The sequence below is a fragment of the Cyprinodon tularosa genome, unplaced genomic scaffold, assembly GCF_016077235.1.
Source record: "Cyprinodon tularosa strain WSP-4 unplaced genomic scaffold, ASM1607723v1 ctg696, whole genome shotgun sequence".
NCBI classification, from domain to species: domain Eukaryota; kingdom Metazoa; phylum Chordata; class Actinopteri; order Cyprinodontiformes; family Cyprinodontidae; genus Cyprinodon; species Cyprinodon tularosa.
In genome coordinates, this window is record NW_024039447.1 from 330,056 (window position 1) to 351,383 (window position 21,328).

The 21,328-nt window shown below is 38.7% G+C and overlaps 1 protein-coding gene and 12 non-coding genes across 13 annotated transcripts in view; 1 reads left to right on the forward strand and 12 right to left on the reverse strand.

Moving 5' to 3' along the window:
- adgrv1 (adhesion G protein-coupled receptor V1) overlaps positions 1-9,852 on the forward strand; it is an 80,912-nt gene extending 71,060 nt beyond the window's left edge. Inside the window, exons 63-82 of the mRNA XM_038268173.1 lie at positions 14-134; positions 950-1,073; positions 1,168-1,306; positions 1,434-1,619; positions 1,742-1,977; positions 2,070-2,215; positions 2,991-3,189; positions 3,287-3,506; positions 3,592-3,831; positions 3,929-4,078; positions 4,171-4,391; positions 5,189-5,468; positions 5,594-5,737; positions 6,327-6,498; positions 6,672-6,813; positions 6,900-7,468; positions 7,555-7,818; positions 9,069-9,186; positions 9,298-9,469; positions 9,547-9,852. Coding sequence (XP_038124101.1) covers positions 14-134; positions 950-1,073; positions 1,168-1,306; positions 1,434-1,619; positions 1,742-1,977; positions 2,070-2,215; positions 2,991-3,189; positions 3,287-3,506; positions 3,592-3,831; positions 3,929-4,078; positions 4,171-4,391; positions 5,189-5,468; positions 5,594-5,737; positions 6,327-6,498; positions 6,672-6,813; positions 6,900-7,468; positions 7,555-7,818; positions 9,069-9,186; positions 9,298-9,469; positions 9,547-9,837 — 4,134 coding nt within the window. The 3' untranslated portion in view covers positions 9,838-9,852. The remainder of the gene's footprint in view (positions 1-13; positions 135-949; positions 1,074-1,167; positions 1,307-1,433; positions 1,620-1,741; positions 1,978-2,069; positions 2,216-2,990; positions 3,190-3,286; positions 3,507-3,591; positions 3,832-3,928; positions 4,079-4,170; positions 4,392-5,188; positions 5,469-5,593; positions 5,738-6,326; positions 6,499-6,671; positions 6,814-6,899; positions 7,469-7,554; positions 7,819-9,068; positions 9,187-9,297; positions 9,470-9,546) is intronic.
- A 1,749-nt stretch (positions 9,853-11,601) lies between these two features.
- On the reverse strand, positions 11,602-11,673 carry trnac-gca. Its single transcript has one exon. It is a non-coding gene; the product is annotated as a tRNA-Cys (tRNA).
- A 1,223-nt stretch (positions 11,674-12,896) lies between these two features.
- trnac-gca lies at positions 12,897-12,968 on the reverse strand. Its single transcript has one exon. It is a non-coding gene; the product is annotated as a tRNA-Cys (tRNA).
- Positions 12,969-14,104: 1,136 nt separating this feature from the next.
- On the reverse strand, positions 14,105-14,176 carry trnac-gca. The gene has a single exon. It is a non-coding gene; the product is annotated as a tRNA-Cys (tRNA).
- A 1,649-nt stretch (positions 14,177-15,825) lies between these two features.
- On the reverse strand, positions 15,826-15,897 carry trnac-gca. The gene has a single exon. It is a non-coding gene; the product is annotated as a tRNA-Cys (tRNA).
- Positions 15,898-16,336: 439 nt separating this feature from the next.
- On the reverse strand, positions 16,337-16,408 carry trnac-gca. The gene has a single exon. It is a non-coding gene; the product is annotated as a tRNA-Cys (tRNA).
- Positions 16,409-16,942: 534 nt separating this feature from the next.
- On the reverse strand, positions 16,943-17,014 carry trnac-gca. Its single transcript has one exon. It is a non-coding gene; the product is annotated as a tRNA-Cys (tRNA).
- A 441-nt stretch (positions 17,015-17,455) lies between these two features.
- Positions 17,456-17,527, reverse strand: trnac-gca. The gene has a single exon. It is a non-coding gene; the product is annotated as a tRNA-Cys (tRNA).
- A 620-nt stretch (positions 17,528-18,147) lies between these two features.
- trnac-gca lies at positions 18,148-18,219 on the reverse strand. The gene has a single exon. It is a non-coding gene; the product is annotated as a tRNA-Cys (tRNA).
- A 442-nt stretch (positions 18,220-18,661) lies between these two features.
- Positions 18,662-18,733, reverse strand: trnac-gca. The gene has a single exon. It is a non-coding gene; the product is annotated as a tRNA-Cys (tRNA).
- A 437-nt stretch (positions 18,734-19,170) lies between these two features.
- trnac-gca lies at positions 19,171-19,242 on the reverse strand. The gene has a single exon. It is a non-coding gene; the product is annotated as a tRNA-Cys (tRNA).
- A 443-nt stretch (positions 19,243-19,685) lies between these two features.
- Positions 19,686-19,757, reverse strand: trnac-gca. Its single transcript has one exon. It is a non-coding gene; the product is annotated as a tRNA-Cys (tRNA).
- Positions 19,758-20,376: 619 nt separating this feature from the next.
- On the reverse strand, positions 20,377-20,448 carry trnac-gca. The gene has a single exon. It is a non-coding gene; the product is annotated as a tRNA-Cys (tRNA).
- Positions 20,449-21,328: the final 880 nt, after the last annotated feature.

Here is a 21,328-nt window from a genome sequence, read left to right on the forward strand (position 1 = left end):
TTTTACTTTTCAGACGGAGACTGCCAAATCGTTTGTGATCAGAGCCCTCGCTGATAATTTTATTGAGGGAGATGAGCACTTCACTGTACGCTTGTTTCCTGCTGACAGTGGTGCTATTATAGACCCCTTGCATGGTTAGTATAACGCCATTAAGGCAAATTAATGGTATTTTGAGTTAATTAGGAAAAGGTCTCTCTTTTATGCCTACTCTTGAACTGAAATTCCCTTTAACTTAGACTTAAATAGGAATTTTATTTTGCCAGGCCTGTCTAGCTTATGTTCTTTTAATATTTTTTTATTGATTCAGATTTTTTTTTTCACTGGTCTTTTTCATAACAAGCTTTTCCATGACACCCAGTGATACTGACTCCAGCCCAGCACCAAGGACTTATGGTGTTCCAAATACTCTCCTTTTTGTCTTTGTTTGGTTTAAGCCACATTTCATAAAATAACAACACAAATTCTTAGTTATATGGTTGTGATTATTATTTCTTGGCACCTTTTTTTTTTGTCTGGCAACTTTAGCTACTAAGAAATACTGCAAAGATTGTTCTTATATACTGTCAGTTGCTGACAGTTAAACTCAGGATTTAGATAACTAAAAGTATGAGGAGGATAACCAGCATGGCTGAGTTTGCATCAGTGACCTTCTAAAGCTACACATTTCCCCTTGACTCCTATTATCATCCCATATACTGGTGTTGTTTTTGCTAAGGGTCCTAAGATATGTAATTAGAAACATGTTGATTATGACACTGTTGATTTCTTAAATTGGAGCTGGTGTTTTTCTGTTTGATGGTACTGCTTTGACTTCTGTTTGCAATCGTTGAATGTCTCATTATTTGTTTTAGTTTGAATGCTATTCAATTTCCAACTTAAAAAACTATTTGTTAAAAAAACAAAAACCTTACTTATTTATTTCATATCTTTTTTTATAAATTTTGTTCAGGGGAGGTAACTGTCACCATCAGAGCAGACAAAGCTGCCTTCGGAATCATTGGAATAGCAGAGTCATCTCAAAATGTTATCATTGGGGAACCTCAGGGCAACTATAACGGGACTGCCATGGTCAAGTGAGTTAGATGTGATACTTGCAACTAATCTAGAAAAAGAAGTTATTTACATTTCAATGATAAAATATGTTTGTGATTGTGTGTTTCTGTGCAGCATTGTGAGAGGTCCAGGTGTTTTTGGAGAGGTCCAAATTTATTGGAATATTACTCCAGCTTCGGTTTCTGAATTTGAAACAGTATTTGGCATTGTCGCTATGAGTGATGGTCAGTCTGTTGCCACCATTTTACTAAAGGTAAGTATTTTGCTGTAGTTCATTAATATATATATATATATATAGATATAGTCTTTCATTGTGTCTGTCTTTTCAAAATTGCCATATGTATTGAATAGAAGTTTGTTCATATCTGCTATTTTCACAGGTTATTGATGATGAACTCCCTGAAGAGCGACGTGATTACCAGCTCCTGCTGACCTCTGCTACAGTAGGACTGGAAATAAGTCCCACCGCCAGGCATGCAAGAGTTACCATGGCAGCAAGTGATCTCCCTCATGGACTTTTCTCTTTCGACCAACTCCAGCTCACAGCGAGGGAAGAGGAGGAAATGGTAAGATCATTAAAGTTTAACACACTTGTTTATAGAACTATTTTATTACAACTAAGACTGACACAGTTGTTGCTGCTGATTGGCTTTAACCACCACCTTTCCTGTTATACTTTTTTACACAGGTTAATGTGACAGTGGTTCGCTCCTTTGGCAGTTTGGGCAGTGTGTTGGTGAACTATGAGACCTCAGGCTATACAGCAGTCAGTGGAACAGACTTTTCTTCAGCTTCAGGACAATTACTGTTTACAGCAGGCCAAACCTCACAAGAAATTACTCTTCATATCCGAGACGACAGTCTACCAGAGGGACCCGAGATATTCTTTGTTAACATTACTAATGTAGATCTGCTTAATCTCAGGTTGTTACATTTTCTTAAATGAGGTTCAGTTTCCCATGCTCTGCTGAATGTGCTTTACTTATTTCTTTTCTGTGTCTCCCTCTGGTGGTCAGTGCTGTGGACTACACAGTGCGAGAATCAGGACTTCAACTGGACCAACCTCCAGCTATTGGAAACATATCTTCTGTTTTAGTGGTTATTCTGCAGAACGACAATGCTGAGGGGATCTTGGAGTTCAGACACTACCTTAACATTACAGGTAAAAAGCCAGCAGAAAGTGTTTAAGTGCACTGCAGTTTAGTCAAGGCATTGTTTTAGAGGAAATTGTAAGCCACTAGCCTTAGATAAAAGAAGAACACAACTTGTCTTATTTTTAGATTTAGACAAAAGATTTATTAAGCTGTCCGTCCTTTTATTTCAGATGGTGCTTACTTTGTTTGATAACCCAAACACTCTAATAAAAAAAAAAAGTCCCAATCCTCTGTAGTCCGGTTGTGGCATCTTTGCAGAATCTGTTGTTTGATGTTTGAATATAAATCATTTGGCCATTGTCTTATATACCTATAAACCTGATGGTCTGTAGCTTTTGAGGACTGGAGTAGTTAGGTAGAAAATCCAGGCACTTCCAGAATGTTCCTTGCCTTGATGAAACTTTCTTCACAACACTGAGCTTTGAAGTTTGTGATAATAATAATAATATAATTTAATATTGAATAATTGGTGTCGTATTCCAGCAATATTGGTACCTTTAAAACCTTTGACAGGAAGATGATTATTATTAGCATCATTTCCTTCGAATTCTGGTCTTGAAATAACATTAGAATGACAGAAGGAAATTAGCTGCCCTGTCATAATAAGAACTATTTTTATATTTCCTCAGCTAACAGCTGTATAATTGAACCTTTTGCATCAATATGTTTTTTAGGGGTCTGGTCCCTTAATGTCCCTTAAAGTCCCTTAAAACATTTATAAAAAAAGTTTGGGGTATAACTTTAAAAAAAGCGGAAGATGAATATCTTTCTTGATATTTTCAGTTGAGGAAGATGTGGGTCACGTGTTGATCCCCGTAGTGAGGAGGGTGGGTTCCTACGGAACCGTCTCTGCTCACTTTCTGTCAAGAAGCTTGAGTGCGACCCCCGGTCTCGACTACTTGCTGAACAATGATTCGCTGATGTTTGTCAGCGGCCAAAATATAAGCTTCATCAATGTCACTATTATTGATGACACAAACAGGTGAGGACTTGGTTTATTATAAAAAAGAAAAATGCCTCATGTAAATAAACATTATGTGGAATTTAACTCAACCAAATCAACACATTTTTTGTTCCAGTGAACCTGCAGAGATATTTGAAATTGTCCTGGTTGGTGCCACCGGCGGAGCTGTTCTGGGCCCCCAACAAGTTTCAAGAATCACCATTAGCAAGAGTGATTCTCCAAATGGAGTCGTCCGCTTTGTGAATGAAAGTCTAATAACTTTGGCAAACCCGGACTCTACTTTGAAGCTGAGTCTTGTATTGGAAAGAGCAGGAGGCCTTTTGGGCAATGCAACGGTAAATCAGTTATGCGAGGGGAAAAAATATGATCATGCAGTTCCCTATCAGATTCTATTTTGCTTAATATTTTTTCTTTTCACAGGTTGCTTGGAACATCCTGGGTCCAAACAGCAGAGACACCCTGCCTGCTTTAAATACAGACATTAGAGCTCCTGTGACTGGCTCTTTCTTTTTTAAAGATGGAGAGGAGAGCGTCGGTATCATAGAGCTACGGATTCTGCCTCATGGCGAGGTGGAAATGGAGGAAACATTTATAATAGAGCTGAGTGTTCTTTCTGGTGAGATGGATGTTGATCCTCAGGCTGGTTCAGTAACACTTAAGGTACTGTTCTGGAAAAATAATGAAAAACATCATAACTTATTTAAGGAAATTATCAATTCTAAGAACTGAAGTTTTCTTCTAAATCTTCCTATTTTAGATAGAGCAGTTTGGAGATCCTAATGGTATAGTGCAGTTCACTGCTGATGCTCTCAAGCAACGCGTCATCAATGAATCCACAGAAGCAGAAGGCCCACTTAACATTTCCTTGTTGATCACTCGTAGAGGAGGAACCATGGGCAACATCACAGTAAGATAATATCAAAATTCTGGATTTCTTCCCTATCAATCAAACACAATATAAGTAATAAAAATGTTAACAGAAGCATAATTTTATCCCAGGTCCAGTGGCAGATTCAGAGTGACTCAGATATAGTTGGTGACTTTCTAGCCTTAGCTGGCTCTGTAATAATACCGGAAGGCCAAAGGGAGGCAGAGATTATCCTTCGCCTGATACCTGACACAGTGCCAGAGTTGGAGGAGGTCTACGTCGTCCAGCTTACAGCGGTGGATGGCGGTGGGACTCTGGATGCCAACCCAGACCTGATCAGAACTCAAATAAGGTAAAGAAAGTAGAGTTGTATTATATTCACTCCTCTACAATACAATATAATACTAACACTGTTTATACACTCAACTAAAATATAAATCTAACACTTTTGGTTTTGCTCCAATTTTTTATGAGATGAACTCTGAGATCTAAAACTTTTTCCAGATACACAATGTTACCATTTGCCTTAAATGTTGTTGACAAACCAGTGTAATAGTGAACACTTCACTATCAAGATGCTAAAACCCAAAATTTTAGATCTTTGCGTTTAACTCATAAAAAATGGGAGCAAAAACAAAAGTGTTGCGTTTATATTTTTGTGGAGCGAAATAAGAAGATTAATAAATAAAACTTCTCAGCTTATCTAAAACATATTTGAAGGATTATAACGACTCAAGGTTGACCACCTTTACATCTTCTTGTTCTCACTCTATGAAAGAAAAAATACATTCATTAGTGAGAGAAGAAAACAGCTGCTTCCTGCCCGCCTGTGCAGCATGACTCGCTACAGCTGTGGATGTTTATAGGAATTTAATAAAGTTTTATAAAGCATTCTATAGGGAATGTCTATTGATTCCAAAAGGCAGTACATTATATATTTTAGAACAGGACAACACTGCAAATTTGCACATTTATACACCTGTTTTATAGATGCCTAAAATTAAATTAAGAAAACCTAAACACCTCTTGTTACATTATCAAAAACATTTATTTTGCACCCACTGATGTTGTGCTCTTGTGAGATTGTTTTCAACATCTATACTACAGTGGATAATAAAACTTAATTTGTTCATTTGTTTTCTCTTTTAGGGTGCCTGCTAATGATGAACCCCATGGAGTGTTTTCGCTGAACCCTGTGCTGCAGTCTGTAGTGGTGGAGGTTTCAGGGTCTCAGGTCACTCGGGCTTTGCTTGTGAATGTTTCACGATTTGAAGGGCTTTATGGCAATGCCAGTGTTGGCTATAAGATAAGTGGAAGGGGAAGTGAAATGATGGACATTCAGGACATACTGGGAGGACAAGCTGAAGGAAGGCTGCTTATGGTAGAGGGACAGTCCTTCAGTCAGATAACTATCCCAATCAGCAGCCAAGTAAGAACCATAATGCTGTCTGACAGCACTAAGAACCCATGCATTTGGGAAAAAAATTATAGTTTTCTTTAAGTTTCCTGCTATTTTGAATATCTTTATTTTTCCTAACACATTTCTCTTTTTAGGTATTTTTGTCATTCGATGAAAGCTTTAACATAGAACTGACTGATGTTAGACTGGTCAGCGCTCTCCAAGGCTCTTTGCCTCGTCTGCTTCATGACTCCAGTTCTGCTACAGTGACCGTTCCTGAGGAAGCTGCAAGCTCAGAGGTAACTTCTGGATTTATTTATTCACCTGTGTTTTATTTTGTTCATATAATAAACCACAAGGTTGTACTCGGACAGCTATCCTTTCGTGTTAATTTTCAGTAATATGACTAGACTGGGGAATTATAACTTTAAATTAGACCTTTTCATGGCTTCCAAGTAGGATGTATACTGTTTATATTCACGTACCTTGGAATCATGAATCAACCATTTCTGACATTTTAGAATGGTATCCATCTAACATTTAGGTGAAATGAATGAGAGTTCACATAAAACATAAAGTCAAAAATTTAGCAGAAAATATTGCTTTTGTTTTATCTACATTCAGCTGCTGTTATAAACATTTATCAGCTTAACAATAATATTGCATTATTGAAGCTTTATTTAATTGGTTTATTTTTTTACATTACATATGTCATTAATGGTTAATAATAAATTAAATTTAAATAGTTAGGAACTTTGTAGAACACCACAGGACCCTGGATTCTTGTTCAGCACATGCTGATGTTTAATGACAAATAAATGGTATGTCCAAGAATCTGTCATTAGGTTAATACTTTATCTTCCATCCATTTGTTTTGTACTTGTTCAGGTTGGATTTGCTTCACTGGCTCTGGAGGTTTTGAGCATAGAGTTGGGAGCTTGTGAGGCAAAGGTAACTCGAACTGGGCTTTTTGGGGAAGTTAGTGTGCAGTGGAAGGCTGGTTACCCTTCAGGAATGAATCCCCAAGGCTTCAGAATTGGACGTATAATTCCAAACACAGGTGAAACACTTTGAGCTTCGAAGACTGATTAATTAAAAAATACTATTTCCAAATGTTTTCTTCAGTAGCAAAACAATCAGCTTCTTTCTGTTCTTTTTAAACCTCTCAAATTATTCTGTCAAACTCTGAAAAGATTTCTAACTGTTGAGTATGTGTCCTTTCTTTTTGTTTAGGTTTGCTTACCTTGGCTCATGGAGAGAAGGACAAGTCCATATCTTTCACAGCTCATGCTAATGCATTAGAAGCAGAAACCTATTCTTTACATCTCACTGATGCCACATCTGGCACTGGTGGACCTGGTACAGTTAAGTTAAGGTAGGATTCAAAATCCAACTTTAGGCAACAGTTTAATATTCAGCTGACCGTTATCATGCTCTTATGCCTCCGCTTTTTTTTCACAGGTCAGGTTTTACTGTGGCAGAAGTGGAACCGTTGGGTATTTACCAGTTTGCCCCTGATTCTCGTAAACTTGTTATTGCAGAGGACATCCAAACTATTACACTTTATGTTCAGAAGCTATACGGGTCCCGTAGCAACATGACTCACCTGTCGTACTCAACATCAGGAGGCAGTGCAGCACCAGGAGAGGATTTCCTCCATGTGTCCGATGGCCGTTTGGTTTTCAGCTCACCTCAGCAGAAAAATGCTTCATTCAACCTTTCCATCATTGATGATGACCTATCAGAGAGCGATGAGCTCTTTTTTGTCAACCTAACACATGTTGAGGTCATCAGACCAAGTCTAACCTGGGCAGAGGCACCCCCTCGCCTTAACCCACAGCACAGAGTGGCCACTGTCACCATACAAGCCAGTGATGCAACTGGTGGAGTTTTGAGCATTGGCCCTGAACTTGTACAAGTGGAAGAGGACAGAGATGAGGCAAGTCAGCAGGAACGGAGAGTTGTACTAAGAGTACGCAGGTCAGGCAGTGTTGCAGATACTGTGAATGTCAAGCTCCTGGCATACGGAGGTCTGTTTTCTTCTCACGGGGAATTATTTACCCCTATTTAGTCTGTAATTTACCTCAAACTTATGCTGTTGTGTTACGTACCTCAGATGGAAGTACAGAAAGTCCTCCCTTCACCCTGGAGCCATCCAGTACTCTCGCAAAGGAAGAGGAGGACTTCTCTTTGGAGTCCACTGTGGTGTCTCTGCAGGCCGGAAAAGAAGAGGCCGAGTTTGCCCTCACCATACTGGATGACTCTGAGCCAGAGGGACAGGAAGTGTTCTTCATCTACCTCAGTGATCCACAAGGAGGAGCTCAGATCACAGACAGCCCTTCCCAGGGCTTTGGATCATTTGTAAAGATTGTGATCCTTGGTAAATCATAAAATTGTCCTAAAGTCCATTTGTGTTTGCATTATTCCAATGCCCTGTTTCCTGGCTAGGATAAATTATCCCTTTTAAGCTACGTAAGCCCCTTTTACACCTTGACGATTTAGCTGGCATATGCCTGATGTACGGAAAATCTGTCAAAAATGCTGGCATATGTTGGATAAGTTATGGTTATGTTTAGCAGTAAGTTATGAGCACGCTGAAACACGTTGGCACAGTTCGACATATGGCAAGTACGTTGAGAAATTTTCAGCATGCTGAAAATATTCCAACGTACTTACTGACGATGTTACAGATAAGTTATCTGATTGTTGACATATGTTAAGTGTAAGATAGTCATAAGTCGTAGTGTCTAGCTTATCCAAAACCTATGAGAAACGTGTGCATAACTTATGCGTAAGTTATCATGAACTTATCTCCAATGCATATGAACATGTCTGACATGTTACAGAAGACTGCTGGATGTGTTTCTAATTTAAAGCTACTGTTTAATGGCATATTGGAAGCATTTTGGTATTATAGAGGGTTCACAGGAGGAAACCATCAGTAGTCCTCCAGAATCCATCCCAATCATAGGGTAAGCGAGAAGGTGAGTATGATTGATCCTCCCTGCATTCACGCCCATGGCCTGGATCAACACTCTTCCTAGCAAACATGACTCCGAATCTGCTGCGACTGCAAACATTTTTTCTTTTTTTGCTTCCTTTTCGATGCTTCCTCTGGGAAGCTGCTCCCTTCTGTCATTGTACATAAGTTCTGGACTCCTTATGAATACACTATGTATACACCCAAAATTGAAAAAAAAATATATACAAAGTTCAGCTTATGCCAACGTTTTAGGAGATTCTGGGACGTCGGGCATATGCTGACTAAATCGGCAAGGTGTGACAAGCTAAGGTAAGTGACCATTACATGTTCCAGAAAATGAGCTCCCATCCATTTCATATTCATTAATAGGCTATTAACTATTAAAATTTTTTACAATGACATGTAGATCACCGATCTGCATGACATCATATTTTTGGCTTCCAGTGTATTTTCATTACTGCCAGACTTGTCTGTAGGTGAAATTGAAAACAGCCCACTGATGCTTTATTTGTGATCACTGCAGAAGACATTTCATTATAAAGTCAACATCTTTTATAATCTACACTCATGGTTACACAATATTGAATATTGTCTGTTGTTCCCTTTAATATGACTCTATGTTTGATGCCCTCTCTTTGCAACATCAGGGAGCGACCTTCATAACGGTATCGTAGGCTTTACTCTTGGCTCCCTGAGGGGCCAAGTTCTGGACGAAGATTCAGAGAACAGAACCACTTTGCTCTACCTCCAAAGACAGGAAAACAGGTGACAAAAAATTATTAGATGGTGAAAATTTGTAACCACACATGGATGACCACCTTCACAGTAAATGTTTTCATGTTCACAATGAGCCCTTTGCTTTCTCTCGTCGCTCAGAGCTTTTGAAGATTTACAGGTCTTCTGGAGAGCTACTTTCAGTAAGGAAAGCTTAAGTCTTCTTGAAAATGGAGTCAACCTAACCTCCCAGCTTGTACAGACCTCAGGGGCAGTGATCTGTCGGAGAGGAGAGACCCAATGTGCTCTCATTCTTGAAGTTCTGGATGATGAGGTAAAAGAAAGAAACACCCTAAGCTTTTAATAAAGGGGTGTGTATTCCTAAATAAACAAACATATGTTCGGTTCTAGGAACCTGAATACCAGGCATGGTTCTTGGTTGAGATTTATAAAGTGGGAGCTGGAGCCTCTATCAATGAGACAACACGCTACGCCAACATCACCTTTGTGGAGAGCGACAACCCGCGAGGTGTTGTGTTCTTTTCCGTTGGACATAGACTCCCAGTTGTTACTGTTATGACCACGAGGCTCAGCCTGCAGCTCTACAGACAAGCAAGCATAGCTTCAGCCATGACCCTTCAGTATCGCACAGTGGTAAGAAGTGATGTGTTTTTTATTTCTTATTTACCAGTAAGAAAATAATGGAAATGCAAATTGATATTAGGAAACTTAAGGTAGGAGAATATTGAATAAAAAAGAAAAAACAAAAAATGAACAATGTAGATGTGGACATATAATGGCAGCTGAAAATCAGGAGGCAACCAGAGTTAACCCTCTAATCTCTTGATCTCCCATTAAACACTGGTCAAATGCATTACCATTGAGCTATACTCCTAAAGTCAAAATTCAATATTTACACAGAGACAATGTTGAAGGTTAACCTGACAAAACCAGGTGGCAATTGCCTTAATCAGACCAGTACAAAGCACACTTCTTTTTCAGAAGGTAGACCATTTAATAGTCGCTAAAGGCCTCAAGGCAGTAATGAGGGGGCAACTGGACTTAAACTGGACTCAAATGCTCTACCACTGAGCTATACTCTGCAACATATTTCCAGATTTACAGAGTGAATACCGCCTAAAGTTGCATGATTTCGAAAAAAATTCTTGCCGTCATTGGGTTTAATGTAAAACCGTAGAGACAATGTTGGTTTTTATTTGACAAAACCACATGTCACGACTTAACTACACCAGTACAAAGAAAAACTTCCTTTTGAGAAGCTGTAGTACTTTATCGACGCTCTAATGCTCTAGACAGTAACAATGATGAGACCAGTAGAAAGCAACTTCCTTTTGAGAAGCATTAGTACTTTATACACACTTAAAGCCTCTAGACAAGAAAGAGGGGGCATCTGGAGTTGAACCAGAGACCTCTTGATCTGCAGTCAAATGCTCTACCACTGAGCTACACCCCCCATTTTTCAAGATATTTCCAGATATACAGAGTGAATACCGCCTAAGTTTGCATGATTTCGAAAAAAATTCTTGCCGTCATTGGGTTTAATGTAAAACCGTTGAGACAATGTTGGTTTTTATTTGACAAAACCACATGTCCCGACTTTGCGTTAACTACACCAGTACAAAGAAAAACTTCCTTTTGAGAAGCTGTAGTACTTTATCAACACTAAAATGCTCTAGACAGCAATAAGCGGGCACCTGGAGTTGACCTGAGACCTCTTTATCTGCAGTTAAATTCTCTACCTCTGAGGTTTAACATAAAACTGTCAAGACCATACTGAATTTTTATCTGACAAAACCAGATATCATTAAAATGCGTTAATGAGACCAGTACATAGCAAACTAGCTTTTGAGAAGCTGTAGTACTTTATTCACACTGGAGTTGTCCCAATACCTCTTGATCTGCAGCCAAATGCTCTACCGGTGAGGTTTAACATAAAACCATCAAGCCAATACAGATTTTTTTATCTGACAGTACCAGATACCATTACAATGTTGAGACCAGTAGAAAGCAACTTGCTTTTGAGAAGCATTAGTACTATATACACACTTAAAGCCTCTAGACAAGAAAGAGGGGACATCTGGAGTTGAACCAGAGACCTCTTGATCTGCAGTCAAATGCTCTACCACTGAGCTATACCCCCCCATTGCAACATATTTCCAGATTTACAGAGTGAATACCGCCTAAAGTTGCATGATTTCGAAAAAAATTCTTGCAGTCATTGGGTTTAATGTAAAACCGTAGAGACAATGTTGGTTTTTATTTGACAAAACCACATGTCACGACTTAACTACACCAGTACAAAGAAAAACTTCCTTTTGAGAAGCTGTAGTACTTTATCGACGCTCTAATGCTCTAGACAGTGACAATGATGAGACCAGTAGAAAGCAACTTCCTTTTGAGAAGCATTAGTACTTTATACACACTTAAAGCCTCTAGACAAGAAAGAGGGGGCATCTGGAGTTGAACCAGAGACCTCTTGATCTGCAGTCAAATGCTCTACCACTGAGCTATACCCCCCATTTTTCAAGATATTTCCAGATATACAGAGTGAATACCGCCTAAGTTTGCATGATTTCGAAAAAAATTCTTGCCGTCATTGGGTTTAATGTAAAACCGTTGAGACAATGTTGGTTTTTATTTGACAAAACCACATGTCCCGACTTTGCGTTAACTACACCAGTACAAAGAAAAACTTCCTTTTGAGAAGCTGTAGTACTTTATCAACACTAAAATGCTCTAGACAGCAATAAGCGGGCACCTGGAGTTGACCTGAGACCTCTTTATCTGCAGTTAAATTCTCTACCTCTGAGGTTTAACATAAAACTGTCAAGACCATACTGAATTTTTATCTGACAAAACCAGATATCATTAAAATGCGTTAATGAGACCAGTACATAGCAAACTAGCTTTTGAGAAGCTGTAGTACTTTATTCACACTGGAGTTGTCCCAATACCTCTTGATCTGCAGCCAAATGCTCTACCGGTGAGGTTTAACATAAAACCATCAAGCCAATACAGATTTTTTTATCTGACAGTACCAGATACCATTACAATGTTGAGACCAGTAGAAAGCAACTTGCTTTTGAGAAGCATTAGTACTATATACACACTTAAAGCCTCTAGACAAGAAAGAGGGGACATCTGGAGTTGAACCAGAGACCTCTTGATCTGCAGTCAAATGCTCTACCACTGAGCTATACCCCCCCTTTGCAACATATTTCCAGATTTACAGAGTGAATACCGCCTAAAGTTGCATGATTTCAAAAAAAATTCTTGCCGTCATTGGGTTTAATGTAAAACCGTTGAGACAATGTTGGTTTTTATTTGACAAAACTTTAACTACACTAACTAAAACGTTAACTACACCAGTACAAAGAAAAACTTCCTTTTGAGAAGCTGTAGTACTTTATCGACGCTCTAATGCTCTAGACCAGGGGTGCTCAAGTCCAGTCCTCAAGAGCTACTATCCTGCAACTATTTGATGCAACCATTTTTAACACACCTGAATCAAATGAGTGGCTCGTTACCATGCCTCTGCTGAGCTAAATGAGGGGATTGAGCCTTTAGATTCAGGTGTGTTAGAAAAGAGATGCATCTAAAAGTTATAGTATGGTAGCTCTTGAGGACTGGACTTGAGCACCCCTGCTCTAGACAGTAACAATGATGAGACCAGTAGAAAGCAACTTCCTTTTGAGAATCATTATTACTTTATACACACTTAAAGCCTCTAGACAAGAAAGAGGGGGCATCTGGAGTTGAACCAGAGACCTCTTGATCTGCAGTCAAATGCTCTACCACTGAGCTATACCCCCCTATTCTTCACTATATTTCCAGATTTACAGTGAATATGGGCTAAGTTTACATGATTTCGAAAAAAAAAATTCTTGCCGTCATTGGGTTTAATGTAAAACCGTTGAGACAATGTTGATTTTTATTTGACAAAACCAGATGTCACAACTTTGCGTTAACTACACCAGTACAAAGAAAAACTTCCTTTTGAGAAGCTGTAGTACTTTATCGACGCTGAAATGCCCTAGACAGCAACAAGGGGGCACCTGGTTTTGACCCGAGACCTGTTTATCCGCAGTTAAATTGTCTACTGCAGAGGTTTAACATACAACCGTCAAGACAATACTGAATTTTTATCTAATAAAACGGGATTTCATTACTTTGCGTTAATCAGAGCAGAACAAAGCAAACTTGCTCTTGAGAAGCTGTAGTACTTTATAAACGCTGGAGTTGACCCAAGACCTCTTTATCTGGAGTCAAATGCTCTACCGGTGAGTTTTAACATAAAACCGAAAAAGACAATACTGATTTTTTTATCTGACAAAACCAGATACCATTACAATGATGAGACCAGTAGAAAGCAACTTCCTTTTGAGAATCATTAGTACTTTATACACACTTAAAGCCTCTAGACAAGAGAGAGGGGGCATCTGGAGTTGAACCAGAGACCTCTTGATCTGCAGTCAAATGCTCTACCAGTGAGCTATACCCCCCATTTTTCAAGATATTTCCAGATTTACAGCGTGAATATGGGCTAAGTTTGCATGATTTCGAAAAAAAAAACTAAAATTCTTGCCGTCATTGGGTTTAATGTAAAACCGTTGAGACAATGTTGATTTTTATTTGACAAAACCAGATGTCACAACTTTGCGTTAACTACACCAGTACAAAGAAAAACTTCCTTTTGAGAAGCTGTAGTACTTTATCGACGCTGAAATGCTCTAGACAGCAACAAGGGGGCACCTGGAGTTGACCCGAGACCTGTTTATCTGCAGTTAAATTCTCTACCGGTGAGTTTTAACATAAAACCGAAAAAGACAATACTGATTTTTTATCTGACAACATCAGATACTATTATATTGATGAGACCAGTAGAAAGCGACTTGCTTTTGAGAAACATTAGTTCTTTATACATTCTTAAAGCCTCTACACAAGAAAGAGGGGGCATCTGGAGTTGAACCAGAGACCTCTTGATCTGCAGTCAAATGCTCTACCACTGAGCTATACCCCCCATTTTTCATGATATTTCCAGATTTACAGCGTGAATACAGCCTAAGTTTGCATGATTTCGAAAAAAAAATTCTTGCCGTCATTGGGTTTAATGTAAAACCGTTGAGACAATGTTGATTTTTATTTGACAAAACCAGATGTCACGACTTTGCGTTAACTACACCAGTACAAAGAAAAACTTCCTTTTGAGAAGCTGTAGTACTTTATCGACGCTGAAATGCCCTAGACAGCAACAAGGGGGCACCTGGTTTTGACCCGAGACCTGTTTATCCGCAGTTAAATTGTCTACTGCAGAGGTTTAACATAAAATTGTCAAGATAATACTGAATTTTTTATCTGACAATACCAGATACCATTACAATGTTGAGACCAGTAGAAAGCAACTTGCTTTTGAGAAACATTAGTACTTTATACATTCTTAAAGCCTCTACACAAGAAAGAGGGGGCATCTGGAGTTGAACCAGAGACCTCTTGATCTGCAGTCAAATGCTCTACCAGTGAGCTATACCCCCCTATTCTTCACTATGTTTCCAGATTTACAGAGTGAATATGGGCTAAGTTTACATGATTTCGAAAAAAAAAATTCTTGCCGTCATTGGGTTTAATGTAAAACCGTTGAGACAATGTTGGTTTTTATTTGACAAAACCAGATGTCACGACTTTGCGTTAACTACACCAGTACAAAGATAAACTTCCTTTTGAGAAGCTGTAGTACTTTATCGATGCTGAAATGCCCTAGACAGCAACAAGGGGACACCTGGTTTTGACCCGAGACCTGTTTATCTGCAGTTAAATTGTCTACTGCAGAGGTTTAACATAAAACCGTCAAGACAATACTGAATTTTTATCTAATAAAACAGGATTTCATTACTTTGCGTTAATCAGAGCAGAACAAAGCAAACTTGCTCTTGAGAAGCTGTAGTACTTTATACACGCTGGAGTTGACCCGAGACCTCTTTATCTGCAGTCAAATGCTCTACCCGTGAGTTTTAACATAAAACCGAAAAAGACAATACTGATTTTTTTTACTTGACAAAACCATATACCATTACAATGATGAGACCAGTAGAAAGCAACTTCCTTTTGAGAAGCATTAGTACTTTATACAGTCTTAAAGCCTCTATACAAGAAAGAGGGGGCATCTGGAGTTGAACCAGAGACCTCTTGATCTGCAGTCAAATGCTCTACCACTGAGTTATACCCCGCATTTTTCAAGATATTTCCAGATTTACAGCGTGAATATGGGCTAAGTTTGCATGATTTCGAAAAAAAAAAAAAAATTCTTGCCGTCATTGGGTTTAATGTAAAACCGTTGAGACAATGTTGATTTTTATTTGACAAAACCAGATGTCACAACTTTGCGTTAACTACACCAGTACAAAGAAAAACTTCCTTTTGAGAAGCTGTAGTACTTTATCGACGCTGAAATGCTCTAGACAGCAACAAGGGGGCACCTGGAGTTGACCCGAGACCTGTTTATCTGCAGTTAAATTCTCTACCGGTGAGTTTTAACATAAAACCGAAAAAGACAATACTGATTTTTTATCTGACAACATCAGATACTATTATAATGATGAGACCAGTAGAAAGCAACTTGCTTTTGAGAAACATTAGTACTTTATACATTCTTAAAGCCTCTACACAAGAAAGAGGGGGCATCTGGAGTTGAACCAGAGACCTCTTGATCTGCAGTCAAATGCTCTACCACTGAGCTATACCCCCCATTTTTCAAGATATTTCCAGATTTACAGCGTGAATACAGCCTAAGTTTGCATGATTTCGAAAAAAAAATTCTTGCCGTCATTGGGTTTAATGTAAAACCGTTGAGACAATGTTGGTTTTTATTTGACAAAACCACATGTCACGACTTTGCGTTAACTACACTAGTACAGAGAAAAACTTCCTTTTGAGAAGCTGTAGTACTTTATCGACGCTGAAATGCTCTAGACAGCAACAAGGGCGCACCTTGAGTTGACCCGAGACCTCTTTATCTGCAGTTAAATTCTCTACCGCAGAGGTTTAACATAAAATTGTCAAGATAATACTGAATTTTTTATCTGACAATACCAGATACCATTACAATGTTGAGACCAGTAGAAAGCAACTTGCTTTTGAGAAGCATTAGTACTATATACACACTTAAAGCCTCTAGACAAGAAAGAGGGGGCATCTGGAGTTGAACCAGAGACCTCTTGATCTGCAGTCAAATGCTCTACCACTGAGCTATACCCCCCATTTTGCAACATATTTCCAGATTTACAGAGTGAATACCGCCTAAAGTTGCATGATTTCAAAAAAAATTCTTGCCGTCATTGGGTTTAATGTAAAACCGTTGAGACAATGTTGGTTTTTATTTGACAAAACCAAATGTCACGACTTTACGTTAACTACACCAGTACAAAGAAAAACTTCCTTTTGAGAAGCTGTGGTACTTTATCGACGCTCTAATGCTCTAGACCAGGGGTGCTCAAGTCCAGTCCTCAAGAGCTACTATCCTGCAACTATTTGATGCAACCATTTTTAACACACCTGAATCAAATGAGAGGCTTGTTACCATGCCTCTGCTGAGCTAAATGAGGGGATTGAGCCTTTAGATTCAGGTGTGTTAGAAAAGAGATGCATCTAAAAGTTATAGTATGGTAGCTCTTGAGGACTGGACTTGAGCACCCCTGCTCTAGACTGTAACAATGATGAGACCAGTAGAAAGCAACTTCCTTTTGAGAATCATTATTACTTTATACACACTTAAAGCCTCTAGACAAGAAAGAGGGGGCATCTGGAGTTGAACCAGAGACCTCTTGATCTGCAGTCAAATGCTCTACCACTGAGCTATACCCCCCATTTTTCAAGATATTTCCAGATTTACAGCGTGAATATGGGCTAAGTTTGCATGATTTCGAAAAAAAAAAATTCTTGCCGTCATTGGGTTTAATGTAAAACCGTTGAGACAATGTTGATTTTTATTTGACAAAACCAGATGTCACAACTTTGCGTTAACTACACCAGTACAAAGAAAAACTTCCTTTTGAGAAGCTGTAGTACTTTATCGACGCTGAAATGCTCTAGAGAGCAACAAGGGGGCACCTGGAGTTGACCCGAGACCTGTTTATCTGCAGTTAAATTCTCTACCGGTGAGTTTTAACATAAAACCGAAAAAGACAATACTGATTTTTTATCTGACAACATCAGATACTATTATAATGATGAGACCAGTAGAAAGCAACTTGCTTTTGAGAAACATTAGTACTTTATACATTCTTAAAGCCTCTACACAAGAAAGAGGGGGCATCTGGAGTTGAACCAGAGACCTCTTGATCTGCAGTCAAATGCTCTACCACTGAGCTATACCCCCCATTTTTCAAGATATTTCCAGATTTACAGCGTGAATATCGGCTAAGTTTGCATGATTTCGAAAAAAAAAAATTCTTGCCGTCATTGGGTTTAATGTAAAACCGTTGAGACAATGTTGATTTTTATTTGACAAAACCAGATGTCACAACTTTGCGTTAACTACACCAGTACAAAGAAAAACTTCCTTTTGAGAAGCTGTAGTACTTTATCGACGCTGAAATGCTCTAGACAGCAACAAGGGGGCACCTGGAGTTGACCCGAGACCTGTTTATCTGCAGTTAAATTGTCTACTGCAGAGGTTTAACATAAAACCGTCAAGACAATACTGAATTTTTATCTAATAAAACGGGATTTCATTACTTTGCGTTAATCAGAGCAGAACAAAGCAAACTTGCTCTTGAGAAGCTGTAGTACTTTATACACGCTGGAGTTGACCCGAGACCTCTTTATCTGGAGTCAAATGCTCTACCGGTGAGTTTTAACATAAAACCGAAAAAGACAATACTGATTTTTTTATCTGACAAAACCAGATACCATTACAATGATGAGACCAGTAGAAAGCAACTTCCTTTTGAGAATCATTAGTACTTTATACACACTTAAAGCCTCTAGACAAGAGAGAGGGGGCATCTGGAGTTGAACCAGAGACCTCTTGATCTGCAGTCAAATGCTCTACCACTGAGCTATACCCCCCATTTTTCAAGATATTTCCAGATTTACAGCGTGAATATGGGCTAAGTTTGCATGATTTCGAAAAAAAAAAAATTCTTGCCGTCATTGGGTTTAATGTAAAACCGTTGAGACAATGTTGATTTTTATTTGACAAAACAAGATGTCACTACTTTGCGTTAACTACACCAGTACAAAGAAAAACTTCCTTTTGAGAAGCTGTAGTACTTTATCGACGCTGAAATGCTCTAGACAGCAACAAGGGGGCACCTGGAGTTGACCCGAGACCTGTTTATCTGCAGTCAAATGCTCTACCGGTGAGTTTTAACATAAAATTGTAAAGACAATACTGAATTTTTTATCTGACAATACCAGATACCATTACAATGTTGAGACCAGTAGAAAGCAACTTCCTTTTGAGAAACATTAGTACTTTATACACACTTAAAGCCTCTAGACAAGAAAGAGGGGGCATCTGGAGTTGAACCAGAGACCTCTTGATCTGCAGTCAAATGCTCTACCACTGAGCTATACCCCCCATTTTTCAAGATATTTCCAGATTTACAGCGTGAATATGGGCAAAGTTTGCATGATTTCGAAAAAAAAAAATTCTTGCCGTCATTGGGTTTAATGTAAAACCGTTGAGACAATGTTGATTTTTATTTGACAAAACCAGATGTCACAACTTTGCGTTAACTACACCAGTACAAAGAAAAACTTCCTTTTGAGAAGCTGTAGTACTTTATCGACGCTGAAATGCTCTAGACAGCAAAAAGGGGGCACCTGGAGTTGACCCGAGACCTGTTTATCTGCAGTCAAATGCTCTACCGGTGAGTTTTAACATAAAACAAGACAATACTTATTTTTTTATCTGACAAAACCAGATACCATTACAATGATGAGACCAGTAGAAAGCAACTTCCTTTTGAGAATTATTAGTACTTTATACACACTTAAAGCCTCTAGACAAGAGAGAGGGGGCATCTGGAGTTGAACCAGAGACCTCTTGATCTGCAGTCAAATGCTCTACCACTGAGCTATACCCCCCATTTATCAAGATATTTCCAGATTTACAGCGTGAATATGGGCTAAGTTTGCATGATTTCGAAAAAAAAAAATTTCTTGCCGTCATTGGGTTTAATGTAAAACCGTTGAGACAATGTTGATTTTTATTTGACAAAACAAGATGTCACAACTTTGCGTTAACTACGCCAGTAAAAAGAAAAACTTCCTTTTGAGAAGCTGTAGTACTTTATCGACGCTGAAATGCTCTAGACAGCAACAAGGGGGCACCTGGAGTTGACCCGAGACCTGTTTATCTGCAGTCAAATGCTCTACCGGTGAGCTTTGACATAAAACCGAAATAGACAATACTGATTTTTTTATCTGACACCATCAGATACTATTACAATGATGTGACCAGTAGAAAGCAACTTTATTTTGAGAAACATTATTACTTTATACATTCTTAAAGCCTCTAGACAAGAAAGAGGGGGCATCTGGAGTTGAACCAGAGACCTCTTGATCTGCAGTCAAATGCTCTACCACTGAGCTATACCCCCCTATTCTTCACTATATTTCCAGATTTACAGAGTGAATATGGGCTAAGTTTGCATGATTTTGAAAAAAAAAATTCTTGCCGTCATTGGGTTTAATGTAAAACCGTTGAGACAATGTTGATTTTTATTTGACAAAACCAGATGTCCCGACTTTGCGTTAACTACACCAGTACAAAGAAAAACTTCCTTTTGAGAAGCTGTAGTACTTTATCGACGCTGAAATGCCCTAGACAGCAACAAGGGGGCACCTGGTTTTGACCCGAGACCTGTTTATCTGCAGTTAAATAGTCTACTGCAGAGGTTTAACATAAAACCGTCAAGAAAATACTGAATTATTATCTAATAAAACGGGATTTCATTGCTTTGCGTTAATCAGAGCAGAACAAAGCAAACTTGCTCTTGAGAAGCTGTAGTACTTTATACACGCTGGAGTTGACCCGAGACCTCTTTATCTGCAGTCAAATGCTCTACCGGTGAGTTTTGACATAAAACCGAAAAAGACAAGACTGATTTTTTTATCTGACAAAGGCAGATACCATTACAATGATGAGACCAGTAGAAAGCAACTTGCTTTTGAGAAAATTAGTACTTTATACATTCTTAAAGCCTCTACACAAGAAAGAGGGGGCATCTGGAGTTGAACCAGAGACCTCTTGATTTGCAGTCAAATGCTCTACCACTGAGCTATACCCCCCATTTTTCAAATATTTCCAGATTTACAGCGTGAATATGGGCTAAGTTTGCATGATTTCGAAAAACAAAAAAAAATTCTTGCCGTCATTGTGTTTAATGTTAAACCGTTGAGACAATGTTGATTTTTATTTGACAAAACCAGTACAAAGAAAAACTTCCTTTTGAGAAGCTGTAGTACTTTATCGACGCTGAAATGCTCTAGACAGCAAAAAGGGGGCACCTGGAGTTGACCCGAGACCTGTTTATCTGCAGTTAAATTGTCTACCGCAGAGGTTTAACATAAAATTGTCAAGACAATACTGAATTTTTTATCTGACAATACCAGATACCATTACAATGTTGAGACCAGTAGAAAGCAACTTGCTTTTGAGAAAATTAGTACTTTATACATTCTTAAAGCCTCTACACAAGAAAGAGGGGGTATCTGGAGTTGAACCAGAGACATCTTGATCTGCAGTCAAATGCTCTACCACTGAGCTATACCCCCCATTTTTCATGATATTTACAGCGTGAATATGGGCTAAGTTTGCATGATTTCGAAAAAAAAAAAAAAATTCTTGCCGTCATTGGGTTTAATGTAAAACTGTTGAGACAATGTTGATTTTTATTTGACAAAACCAGATGTCACAACTTTGCGTTAACTACACCAGTAAAAAGAAAAACTTCCTTTTGAGAAGCTGTAGTACTTTATCGACGCTGAAATGCTCTAGACAGCAACAAGGGGGCACCTGCAGTTTACCCGAGACCTGTTTATCTGCAGTTAAATTCTCTACCGGGGAGTTTTAACATAAAACCGAAAAAGACAATACTGATTTTTTATCTGACTTTTCATCAGATACTATTATAATGATGAGACCAGTAGAAAGCAACTTGCTTTTGAG